Raw genomic sequence first — 13,650 nt, forward strand, 5'->3', positions numbered from 1 at the left:
CATGAAATTTTCACCAGACATCAGTATTAACTCAAGAAATCCGGAAATATAAAGAATTCGCAACATTAAAGTCCATAAATAAAGTTATGTGTAATAAAGTGGAATGACACAGGGAAAAAAGTATTGAACACACTAAGAATATGCAGTTCTCCACAGCAAGGTAAGGCAAGGAACCAGCTGAAATCAGTAAGTAAAAAGTAAATAACACAGTAAGTAAAAAGGTTTTTCGTTACCAAGGTGTCACACAAGAAATATCTCATGATGGGTAAAAGCAAAGAGCTCTCCCAAGACCTTCACAACCTTATTGTTGCGAAACATATTGATGGAATCGAATACAGATGTATTTCAAAACTTCTGAATCCTCCAGTAAGCACCATTGGGGCCATTATCCGCAAGTGGAAGCAACATCACTCCGTCATCAACCGGCCACGCACAGGAGCTCTTCGCAAGTTTACTGACCAGGGAGTCAGAAGAATAGTCAGAAGAGTAGCCCAAGGACCACTTGGAAAGAGCTCCAGAAACACTTAGAGGCAGGAGGCACCATAATCTTGTGAATTCTTTATATTTCCGGATTTCTTGAGTTAATTCTGATGTCTGGTGAAAATTTCATGTGAATAACCTCATTGGAAATATATTTACTGAAGAAAAAAAAAAGGTTGACACGTTCAATACATATTTCCTCCACTGTATGTGTGTGTATTTTTATTTATATATATATATCCACTTTATTAGGAACACCTGCACATTCATGCAGTTCTCTATTTATGCAGCGGAAGACCACTTTGGGTTCCACTCCTTTCAGCTAGGAACAGGAATCTGAGGCTATCATGGGCACAGATTCATCCAAACTCCACTCATGCTCTCACATGATTGGCTGATTGCGTAACTGCATAAATGTGCCGGTGTACAAGTGTTCCTATTAAAGTGGACAGAGTAGTGTTCAAAAGTCTGAGAGCACTAGTAACAATGTTTCTATTTGGCACTTTCTGTTTAGTCACTGTTACGGACTTTTCCTATAAAGGAGTTAACATGATCAGCACCACAAATGATTTTAAATAGTGACCTATAAAATGTGCAACATCTTGAATAACGAATATTCAAGATGTTGATCTTTTCCTTTTTTGTTTTAGAATTTTAAAATTTTTTTCCCAGGTTTAAATATTTTTAAAAAATCCAGATTTTCAGTGTGATCCCACTGTGTGTGCATATGTATGTGTGTAATATTAATCCTGGGCACCCTGTTTGTTTGTTTTTTGTTTTGTTTTTTTTAAAACACAGATTATGTTCCAGATGTTTATTTTATGACCTCTGCATTATGGAGTCAGTACAAAAACATATTTATTGTTTTGTAATGTATAGAAAAATCTTTCTGTGTCAGTAAAGAAAGTAACATATTGCACAAAACGCTGGGTTTTACCTACAAAGTCAAATTCTCCAAAATAACTTCTCCAAGACATTTTTAAAATCTTAACATCCAGTTTTCTGATAGAAAAGCGCAAAGTATATACGAGACTGCTCATGCTTTTTTACAGAGCAGAGGGGCCTTACTCAAAAGGGACCCTATTTTACTGCATATATACAGTGTATGTGTGTGTATATATATAAAATGAGTCTTTATTGGTCACATATACAGTAGAGCACAGTGAAATTGCTTTCTTCGCGTACCCAAGCCTCTCAGGAAGTTGGGGTCAGAGCACAGGGTCAGCCATGATACAGTGCCCCTGGAGAGGGTCAAGGGCCTTGCTCAAGGGCCCAACAGTGGCAGTTTGGCAGTGCTGGGGCTTGAACCCCTGACCTTCCGATCAGTAACCTAGAGCCTTAACCACTAAGCCACCACTGCTAGCTCTTTATTGTGTCTTACAAAAGTGAGTACACCCCTCCCATTTTTGTAAATATTTGATTTTTTTGTAAATATTTGATCTTTTCATGTGACAACACTAAAGAAATGACACTTTGCTACAATGTAAAGTAGTGAGTGTACAGCTTGTGTAACAGTGTAAATTTGCCGTCCCCTCAAAATAACTCAACACACAGACATTAATGTCTAAACCGCTGGCAACAAAAGTGAGTGAAAATGTCCAAATTGGGCCCAAAGTGTCAATATTTTGTGTGGCCACCATTATTTTCCAGCACTGCCTTAACCCTCTTGAGCATGGAGTTCACCAGAGCTTCACAGGTTTCCACTGGAGTCCTCTTCCACTCCTCCATGATGACATCACGGAGCTGGTGGATGTTAGAGACCTTGTGCTCCTCCACCTTCCGTTTGAGGATGCCCCACAGATGCCCAACGGGGTTTAGGTCTGGGGACATTATTATTACATTCACTACTTTACATTGTAGCAAAGTGTCATTTCTTCAGTCTTGTCACATGAAAAGATGTAATCAGATATTTACAAAAATGTGAGGGGTGTACTCACTTTTGTGAGATACTATATATAGGGTACTGAAGATCTGAGTAACTTTACACATGGCAGGTTGCACATAGAACCCCACCTTTGCCATAAGTCAGTTTGTGAAATTTCTGCCCTTGTCACATAGGAAGTGGAAGCAGTCAATCATTCAAACTTACAGAGCAGGGCCAATGCATACTGAAGGTCACCTATCCTCTGTTGCATCCCTGAGCACAGAGTTCCAAACTGCCTCTGGAAGCAGCATTAGCATGAGAGCTGTGCGTCAGGAGTTTCACGACATGAGTTTCCAAGGCCAAGCAGCTGCAGTGGTGGCTCAATGGTTAAGGTGCGGGGATCAAACTCCAGCAAGCTGTTGGGCCTTTGAGCAAGACTTAACCCTTAACCCTATCTGCTTTACAGGTGCCATATCATCACTGACCCTGTGCTCCTACCCTAGCTTCCTAACAAGCTAGGATATGCAAAGAAAAAATGTACAAAGGTTTATTCTTCTTCATACAATGCCAAGTGTAAAGCACACTGCCACTGGATCAGTGTAAATATGTTCTCTGGAGTGGCAGCGACGAATGAATCTGGGATGCCAGGAGAACGCTAACTGTCTGAATGCACAGCGCCAATAAGGATAATGGTAATAATGGTCAGGGTTTCAGGGTTTGTGCCCCTCAGTTCCCAAGTGAAAAAAGTTTTTTGGTGGGACTTTTGCAGTACATATTCAGACCCTTGGCTCAGGCACTCCAAACCGAGTCAAATTGCATCCTGTTTGTTCTGCTGGTGTCCTAAACCCTGTTGTCCTCCTCCAAATCAACACTTTAGTGACACGGGCAAAGTGAAAATGTCTTCTTTCATGTTGAGTACTGATTACAGCTATGTATACAATCCCACCAGGATTTTACGATTACAGAAATTAATGCAAAAATCAAGCAAGCTCTGCAATATTCGGAGGAGCTTGCAATTTAAAAAAAAATCTCCGCAGATTTGGGCCAAAATGCACCGAGTGATGTCATCACAATGCGCATTTAGGCAAAGTCCTCTTTGATTCACTTGAGTACAGCAAAAAGGTCTCATTTACCAAAACTGCGAAAGGCCGTGCAAAAAAATTTTCACAGTTGTAATTTTGCCAAATTTGAAGTTTCGCAACATTTGAAGAAAAAAAAAGATGCAGTTAAAGCAAGCATTTTTGGTCGCAAAAAGAAAACTCCATGATATCCTGTATGGACTGCCTATCCTAATCTCTGACTGTACAAACATTTATATGACTATATAGCTGTACTGGATGTAACTGAGGAGCAGCAGCAGTAATATATATTACTTTTTAAATCAAACAAAGCCTAACGTTTACAGTAGCCCTAGTATGACAGGTCTTTTATCACTGCATGTACTCATCATACAACATCTTGGGTCATGTCAGCTAATCTGCACCCTTGGTAAATATGACCAAAGAATGCTGTGTATATTGTTTAATCTTTTAATAATTTGTTTGGTCAATTTATACAAATATTCTGCTTTCATGGATATCAAACAATTGCGAACACAAGCCAGGTTTTTTTTTTATATTTATTTATTTATTAAAAATATATAAATCTTTGTTAAATATAGTTGTGCACCAATTATTGACACCCCTATGAATTCATATGAGAGAAATATATTTGAAGTATATTCCCATTGATATTTTAATTTTTTAGTACACTTAGGTGACTAGGAACAGGAAATTGTTCAACCATAAAAACCTGTTTCACAGGGGTATAAATATGAGTTAACACAAAGGCCAAATTCCCTTAGTCATTCATAACAATGGGTAAGACCAAGGAGTATAGCTGTGATGTGCGGTAAAAGGTTGGACGTGGGTATAAGAAAATAGCACAAGCATTGAAAATGTCCATTTCCACCATCAGGGCAATAATTAAGAAGTTCCAGTCAACTGGAAATGTTATGAATCGACCTGGAATTGGACGTGTGTCTGTATCGTCTCAACGCACTGTGAAGAGGATGGTTCGAGTGGCCAAAAAGTCTCCAAGGATCACAGCTGGAGAATTGCAGAAGTTAGTTGTGTCTCGGGGTCAGAAAGTCTCCAAAACTACAATCCGAAGTCTCCTACATCACCACAAGCTGTTTGGAAGGGTTTCAAGAAAAAAGCATCTACTCTCATCCAAAACCAAACTCGAGCGTCTTCAGTTTGCCAGACACTACTGGAACTTCAAATGGGATCGGGTTCTGTGGTCAGACGAAACCAAAATAGAGCCACCACTGCACACCCTGCACCACTGCAGTCTGTGTGCGTCAAAGCCACCTCTGGTGTTTATTTTTGTTGTTGGTGATGTCGCTGACTATTGTTTTTGGCTTTTTCTTCATAGCTCTCACAATGTTTCTGTCATCAACAACTGCTGTTGTTTTCCTTGGTCGATCTGTTCCCCGTCTGGCTGTCAGTACAGCATTGGCTTCCTTCTTTTTCAGGACATTCCAGATTGCTCTATTGGCTATGCGCAATACTTGTCAAATGGCTCTGATAGATTTTCTCTCTTTTTCTCAGCTTCAAAATGGCTTGCTTTTCTCCCATAGACAGCTCTCTGATCTTCATGTTGGTTTATCCTTCATAACAACAAATATGGTCTTCACAGGTGAAACCTAGGGATCAAACCACAAGTACACATTCAGAGCTATTAATTCTTTAAACAATCAATGTAACAGGGCACAACCGGGCAGCAAAAAACACCTCTCAGGTACGTGTTCCGATATTACTGATCACTTGAAAAATGGGTGGGTTCAACACACATCTGGACGTAAATATGAGGACGTGATCTTGCTGTTCCGACACTTTCGGAGCGGACTCTTCATCTGTTCAGTTTATGTCAGACTACTTTGCAGGTCCCTGTGTTAACAGAATCTAATTATTATGGCAGAATCATGATTTCGTTCAGTGTTGAGTCTGTAAAAATGCAGTATGACAAATCTCATGAAAATATATAATATTTCATTCAATAATCCTGTTAGTACGTGTAAAATCTCTTAAAGAGTTTAAATCTCTAAGAGATATAATGAGTCTTACAGAGTCATTAACTCTCTTAATGAGTAGGTTTAAGCAATACATTTGTAATAACTTACTGTACCGTCACATGTGCACGTTACAAATTTGTATTGGTGTACACCACACTTGTCCCTCTGTGGAGGCAGATATAAAGCCACTCAGTGTCACACACCCTTATATTCAAACAAGCCTCATTTAGGACAAGGCAACCCTGAACTATGCAGAGCCAAATAGTCACCGTTGCGGCATTGCTGTTTTGCTGTGGACTGATATATGTGGTCATTTGGAACAGGATGCCTAGGTACGTTTGTTTGTTTTTTGTATAAATTGTGATTTATGCTACCTGTAAGAGCTGGATGTTTGATCTTTAGAATAGAAATCGCTCACAGTTATACCTGTGCTTATACAGTCATGTCAGAGTTACGTTCAAATAATGATTCATTTCTTTCACCCCTTTTACTGTTCAAGTTCCCATGTAGTCCATCTTCCGACAAGGAAACCGGAATTATTTTGGGGAGCGCTTATAACCCCTCCTGTGACACCGTTGCTGAATTTGTCTTCTGGAAAAACAACGGCAGGAGCGTCGGTGAATCGTGCGACTTTAAGGACGTCGGAGCTTAAACATCGGATCAACATAACTCCAATTCCCATCCTCTATAAGAAAAACTTCACAAAGTTGCCCAAGTGGGACTTCGATGACGTTTATATGCAGAGCAGTGGAGCACGACGGCCGGTCCGATTTTCCTTCTATTGCTAGACAGAATGTGATAGACGAAATGGTGCTACGGATGGTTTCCTGTTGTCTTGCGCTTTATCTAACACAATAAATGACTGTGTTTAGGTCTGTTCAAAGTCTCTCCAGAACTCCAAAGATAAAGCGTTTCAGGAGGCTGCGATGTGGAAGATCCAGCTTTGGCTTCACAACGGCCACCTCAATGTGAGCGAGTGGAACCGTCTAACGCACTTCAACAACCCGTATGGGTTTATGGAATATAATTATACCGGTGAGTACTTTGGGTAAAAAATAAGTGGTTCAGTGAATGTGCAAACAATGTGGTTTGCTCAGTGTATTCATGTGATTCATCGATCTGATATTATGTATACTGTGTAATATCAGATATGCGAAATGTACGCTAAACCTAATAAATAAAAATTTCCCGCTTTATTTTTATTTCCTTTTTTTTTTTTTTTTTTTTTTTCCTGGAGTTTCCTTAAAGACATCAAAAGGTCAGTCGATCTGATCCCGAAGCCTAAATACTATCAGCTTTTACCAGTGCCCAGTGGGTCAACCGATGGATGCATTCGCTGCGCTGTAGTTGGCACCGGTGGCATTCTCAACGGCTCCAAAATGGGCACCGAGATCGACTCTCACGATTACGTGTTTCGGTCAGAGAAGTACCTGCAGCTCCTGCTGTTCTTTCTGTGAAATTGTTTGCCACCTGAGAATGGCACTCCAACATACACTGAGAACGAGGACTCGTATACCGTGCTGATCTTTTAACTTCTGTTTCGAACAGAATGAACGGAGCGGTCACCAAAGGCTTCGAGGAAGATGTTGGAAATAAAACCTCGGTGTACGTGCACACGTCGTTCTCCTTAACTCAGTCCATTATAGGACTGGGAGAGTCCTTCAAACGCATTCCACATGATGAGGTATGTATTGTTTTAATTATTCATCACAATACAGTGGAGAGCAAAATGCCGTGCATGCTGTGGTTTCTGGCTGGAACATTGTACGTTGATTTGCTATTTATCTTTAGAAATAAAACAACATACGGTAAAAGCGAGGAGAGGAATAGCGTGGCGTGCGCGGTGGAAGTGTATGACATCTGTTAGGACAAGAGCAAACATTTAAATAGACATTAGAATCTTAATACATTCAATCTTCAATGAATAAGGGTATTTATTTATTTCGCTTAAATGCAAGATATTGAACAAATATTGTTTGGATTTTTCAGTGTGAACACCTTAATATGCAGCATTTATTTATTTAGTTATAATTATTTATTTACATACTTACTTATTTAATTATTTATGCTTTAATGCAAACCTCTCAACAGATATCATATTTTTTTTCATCCTAGTATATATAATTTTCCTTATTATTTTAATGCAAATTGAACAGATATTTGAAGGTTGTTGTTTTTTTTGGTGTTAACACCTTAATATGCAGTATTTATTTATTGTTTTTGTTTAAATTAACCTCTGAATCTATAAAACAACAATTTTATTTGAATGCAAACTGTTGAACATATATCATTTTAATGTTTATATTAGTGTGTGTGTGTGTGTGTGTGTGTGTGTGTGTCTATATATATATATATATATATATATATATATATATATATATATATATATATATATATATATATATATATACATATATTTTATATTATATTTATATATATATATTTCTTTTCAGTAATAATATCTGAATATACGTTTAGTTATCATTTGTCGGTTTGTTCTTTTTTTTTTTGTCCTTTCTCATTTAAATAAGAAATTTGTATTATTTAACAAACTATTTGTTTGCTTGTTTGTGAACACAGAAGAACATGCATGACACTTCTTCATGTAAATCAAACTCTTCAAATTTTTTGGTCTTTTATTTTGAACTAGGAGGATGCAAACCTTTCACTCAACTGTATAACAAAATGAACACAGCTTACAGTTACACAGAGCTTCACACAAGACGATCAAACTAACTGGTTTCCATTTAAACCCAAAGGGAATTATATACGTAATGATTCCGGAGGGTCTCAGAGATTTCGAGTGGCTTGAAGGCCTCCTGGGGAAAAAGAGGATGACGTACGGATCCTACAAAGGTTACAGGTAAGATGTATGTCTTGGATACAGTACTGTTTGTGTTTCATAAATCCTATTTCATAAAACATATTAAACAAACTTGTTTTGTGTATATTTAATCAGCGATTACCAGTACTGAGTCGCTGAATAAATATCCTTGTGGTTTTCTGCTGCTGCTTTACCCTGAATTGAATCAGAGAAGTGTTTCTGATGAACCTTTTCTTACTCAGGCCGTTCACCTTCTACAGCGACCGGTTCCGAGAGGATAAATTTTATGTCCTTCACCCTGACTTTCTAAGATACATTCGGAACAGGTTTGATGAGATTGAATTTGTTGTCCTTCTCATAGTTTGGTACTTTAAACACTTTTAGGAAGAAAAGGGTTCTTTGGGTGGTTAAGGCTTTATAACATCCTAAATGGGTTTCACCTGGAACAATCCAAATAACCCTAAAACTGTGTGTTATTCATCGATCATAATCACATGATCACATTTCTGTCACTGTAGTAACTTTAGAGGTACCAGTCCTGTATCTGCACTTCCTCTTCCTGTACTATTCGATCGAACACAGGTACACTCAACAATCTTTTATTTTTTGTTTTTGTGTTATTTCAGATTCCTGCCATCTAAAACTCTGGAGACGTCACACTGGGCAATATACCGACCGACCAATGGAGCGTTCACGTTGTTCTTAGCTCTTCACACCTGCGATATCGTGAGCAAATATCTCAGATTATTTTCATCAAAGATCAGGCAGAAGGCTATTCTGCTTTATATCCATTTGTAGTTTGTATTATTTATGCTGAAGCAACAACAAAAGACAACTATTTACTGATTGTAAAAAAAAAAAAAAAACTGTATATTTACTCAGGTTTCCTCTCCAGTCCAGAGACATGCATCATAGGCTGATTGGCATGTCTGACATGTCCATTGTGTGAATGGGTGAACGAGGGTGTGTGTGTATATGAGTGTGTGTGTGTGTGTGTGTGTGTGTGTGTGTGTCTTTGTATGTGTGTGTGGAGTGTACTCCGCCTTGTGCCCCAAGGCCCTGGGATAGGCTCCAGGTCCACGGTGATCTTGTGTAGGACAAGTTGTACAGAACATGGAGGGAGGGTGATGATGATGATAATAATAATAATAATAATAATAATAATAATAATAATAGGAAGAATAAGACAAGGATGTAATTTTCAATATCCAGATTTTTACTTCAAAGTATAATTATGATTTCATTTTTTATATATGATAATATGTTTGTTACTATATGGCATCATTATTATTTCTTGTAGACTTCTTCTTTCTCTTCTTCTATATATTCTGTAATTATTATATATTGAACTATAGTTGTGCACTATAGAGATGGCCTGTATTGTATATCATGAATATTGTTGTTATTATTATTATTATTATTATTATTATTATTATTATTATTATTATTAATAGTTGTTGTTGTTGATGATATGATTATTAATAAGTTTATGAATGAATGAATGAATGAATGAATGCCTTTTATAGTCACTATACACATGTACAGTGAGGGAAAAAAGTATTTGATCCCCTGCTGATTTTGTACGTTTGCCCACTGACAAAGAAATGATCAGTCTATAATTTTAATGGTATATTTATTTGAACAGTGAGAGACAGAATAACAACAAAAAAATCCAGAAAAACGCACGTCAAAAATTTTATAAATTGATTTGCATTTTAATGAGGGAAATAAGTATTTGACCCCTCTGCAAAACATGACTTAGTACTTGGTTTAAAAACCCTTGTTGGCAATCACAGAGGTCAGACGTTTCTTGTAGTTGGCCACCAGGTTTGCACACATCTCAGGAGGGTTTTTGTCCCACTCCTCTTTGCAGATCTTCTCCAAATCATTAAGGTTTCGAGGCTGACGTTTGGCAATTCGAACCTTCAGCTCTCTCCACAGATTTTCTATGGGATTTAGGTCTGGAGACTGCCTAGGTCACTCCAGGACCTTAATGTGCTTCTTCTTGAGCCACTCCTTTGTTGCCTTGGCCGTGTGTTTTGGGTCATTGTCATGCTGGAATATCCATCCACGACCCATTTTCAATGCCCTGGCTGAGGGAAGGAGGTTTTCACCCAAGATTTGACGGTACATGGCCCCGTCCATCGTCCCTTTGATGCGGTGAAGTTGTCCTGTCCCCTTAGCAGAAAAAAACCCCCAAAGCATAATGTTTCCACCTCCATGTTTGACGGTGGGGATGGTGTTCCAGGGGTCATAGGCAGCATTCCTTCTCCTCCAAACACGGCGAGTTGAGTTGATGCCAAAGAGCTCCATTTTGGTCTCATCTGACCTCAACACTTTCACCCAGTTGTCCTCTGAATTATTCAGATGTTCATTGGCAGACTTCAGACGGGCATGTATATGTGCTTTCTTGAGCAGCGGACCTTGCGCGCGCTGCAGGATTTCAGTCCTTCACGGCGTAGTGTGTTACCAATTGTTTTCTTGGTGACTATGGTCCCAGCTGCCTTGAGATCATTGACAAGATCCTCCCGTGTAGTTCTGGGCTGATTCCTCACTGTTCTCATGATCAATGCAACTCCACGAGGTGAGATCTTGCATGGAGCCCCAGGCCGAGGGAGATTGACAGTTCTTTTGTGCTTCTTCCATTTGCGAATAATCGCACCAACTGTTGTCCCCTTCTCACCAAGCTGCTTGGCAATGGTCTTGTAGCCCATTCCAGACTTGTGTAGGTCTACAGTCTTGTCCCTGACATCCTTGGAGAGCTCTTTGGTCTTGGCCATGGTGGAGAGTTTGGAATCTGATTGATTGATTGCTTCTGTGGACAGGTGTCTTTTATACAGGTAACAAACTGATATTAGGAGCACTCCCTTTAAGAGTGTGCTCCTAATCTCAGCTCGTTACCTGTATAAAAGACACCTGGGAGCCAGAAATCTTTCTGATTGAGAGGGGGTCAAATACTTTTTTCCCTCATTAAAATGCAAATTAATTTATAAAATTTTTGACATGCGTTTTTCTGGATTTTTTTGTTGTTATTCTGTCTCTCACTGTTCAAATACAACTACTATTAAAATTATAGACTGATCATTTCTTTGTCAGTGGGCAAACGTACAAAATCAGCAGGGGATCAAATACTTTTTTCCCTCACTGTACAATGAAATTAAGAGCCACTACTTTTTGTTCCGTGCCAACATGTGCATAAAATAAACAAGATAAATAAACAAGATAAATAAACAAGTTATTGGGCGGGGGGGGGGGGGGGGGGGGGTACTATGAAATGCACATTGAATATTTACTTTATAAATGATATTGTATCAGTGGCTGAATGTAAAGCTCACTTCTCTTCTTGCTGTAATTCAGGTAAATGCGTATGGATTCATCACTGCAGACCACAGCAAATACCCCAACTATTACATTCACAGAAACACAAAAACCAGAGTCATTTTTTACATCAATCATGACTATAATGTGGAGATTAAAACCTGGAAGAAGCTGCATGACGCTGGAATCATCAACCTTTACCAAAGACAGGAAAAACCAAACCCGACTGTGACTTAATGAACACTTTTATTTCTGTATTACTGTATATACATGCACTTAGGTAAATACGGCTAGGGCAGAGACGTCCAGTGTATTTAAAATATATATGTAATATATATATATTTTATATCATTTGTTGTTTTTATTTGATAATATAATATAACATGGCTTTGTTACTTACAGAATTAGTGGGTCGTTCAAGTTTTGTTCCACAATGTGGAAAAGTTGTGCTTGAGCTGTTTTTTCCCCTCTTTGATTTCAACCTAATTAAAATATGTTTCCTGGGGAAAAAAAAAAAAAAAAGATCATCACATATCCAAAACAGTCTGGGCATTTTTAGTTACTGTCTGATCTTTTCTTGTTCTAAATATATACAAGTATTGCATAGTAAAAATGACCGTATAAATATAACTATTGAAATAAACTCTGTTTCTACTTTGAAAACAATATGAATATTTCTGCATTTTCCGCAAATTAGTCTATAACCCAGTAATTATGGCTTTCTGCCAGCAGGTGGCGCTTTCAGACTATAGCATCTGCAGAGTTTTTTTTTTTTTTTTTTTTTTTTAAAGTTATGGCTGATCTGTGCATAGGTATATACAATCATGTGAAAAAATAAGTATACCCCATGGAAAGTGTTGGCTCACTCCCCCCAATTTGGACAAGCAAACATTTGATCCTTTTTGAAACAGTGCCTATTAATAAAGTTGATACACTCTCTCAAATGACACATAAAATTGACATTTTGTAGTTATTTTCACAATTTAAATAAACAAAAAACAGATTACATTTATCACACCTTCAAATACATAAAATTAGAATCAGGTGTTCCAGATTGGGTGCCAGTGATTAGAACCTGCTTAAGGAGTGCAAGTGGAACCTGTCTTATTTATACCCCTCTCATATCTAGTGTCTGGTGTTCCCTGAGGTGCGTGGTGTCATCAAGCCAGGATCTAAAGAGTTCTGTAAGGCCTTAGAAAAAAAGTTGTGGATACCTATGACTCTGGCAAGGGATTTAAAAAGATCTCCAAATTATTTTTTAATACATCATTCCACTGTAAGGAAAATATTTCACAAATCATGCAGGCTTCAAACGTCTGCAAATTTGTCCAGGACTGGCCATCCAAGCAAATTCAGCAGAAGAGCAGACTGTTTGATGCAACAGTTTGACAACTGTTGGTGTCAGAGTGCATGCATCTACAATCAGAAAGAGATTGCACAGATTTGACCTGCACGGGCGGCGAGCCAGGAAAAAGCCTTTGCAAGACTACAGTTTGCCAATGAGCATATAGTTAAAGACCAGGCCTTCTGGAACAATGTGCTCTGGACAGACGAATCAAAGATAGAGTTGTTTGGCCACAGTAACAGCAGACATGTTTGCCACAGACCGAAAACAGCCTTTCAAGAGAAGCACCTCACACCAACTGTGAAGCACGGTGGTGGAAATGTTATGGTTTGTGGTTTCTTCACTGTCTCAGGGACTGGACAGCTTGCATTCATTTATTCACCTATAAATTCTGCATTATATCAGAGAGTGCTTGAAGATAATGTGAGGCCATCTGTCCAAAAGTTGAGGTTGAACCAAAAGTTAACCTTTCAACAGGATAATGATCCTAAGCACACTAACAAATCCACCATGGAATGGTGAAATTCCGTTTGCTAAATTTATCCAACTGGTGTCTTCAGTCAGCGTCCAAACTCTTAAGTGTTATTAAAAGAAAATCTAATGTTACACAGCGGTAAACAGTCGACTGTCCCAACTTTTTTAGTGTGTGCTGTAGTCATCAAATTTGAAATGAGTGTATATTTTCAACATTTAATTAAATTCACAAATTAAAACATCAAATAATGTCTTAATCATGTGTTTTCAATATAGTACAGGGTCAAGTG

The 13,650-nt window shown here is 38.3% G+C and overlaps 1 protein-coding gene across 1 annotated transcript; it reads left to right on the plus strand.

Annotated features, from left to right (window-relative positions):
• Positions 1 to 4,958: 4,958 nt before the first annotated feature.
• On the plus strand, positions 4,959 to 13,265 carry LOC108262524 (alpha-N-acetylgalactosaminide alpha-2,6-sialyltransferase 1). The gene is made up of 9 exons (XM_053685053.1): positions 4,959 to 5,731; positions 5,899 to 6,163; positions 6,272 to 6,434; positions 6,648 to 6,816; positions 6,948 to 7,083; positions 8,159 to 8,262; positions 8,466 to 8,549; positions 8,850 to 8,949; positions 11,581 to 13,265. The coding sequence occupies exons 1-9, from the start codon at positions 5,649 to 5,651 to the stop codon at positions 11,776 to 11,778; spliced, it is 1,302 nt and encodes a 433-aa protein (XP_053541028.1). The 5' UTR covers positions 4,959 to 5,648; the 3' UTR covers positions 11,779 to 13,265.
• The last annotated feature ends 385 nt before the right edge of the window (positions 13,266 to 13,650 follow it).

The sequence above is a fragment of the Ictalurus punctatus genome, chromosome 13 (genome assembly GCF_001660625.3).
Source record: "Ictalurus punctatus breed USDA103 chromosome 13, Coco_2.0, whole genome shotgun sequence".
Classification (NCBI taxonomy): Eukaryota; Metazoa; Chordata; class Actinopteri; order Siluriformes; family Ictaluridae; genus Ictalurus; species Ictalurus punctatus.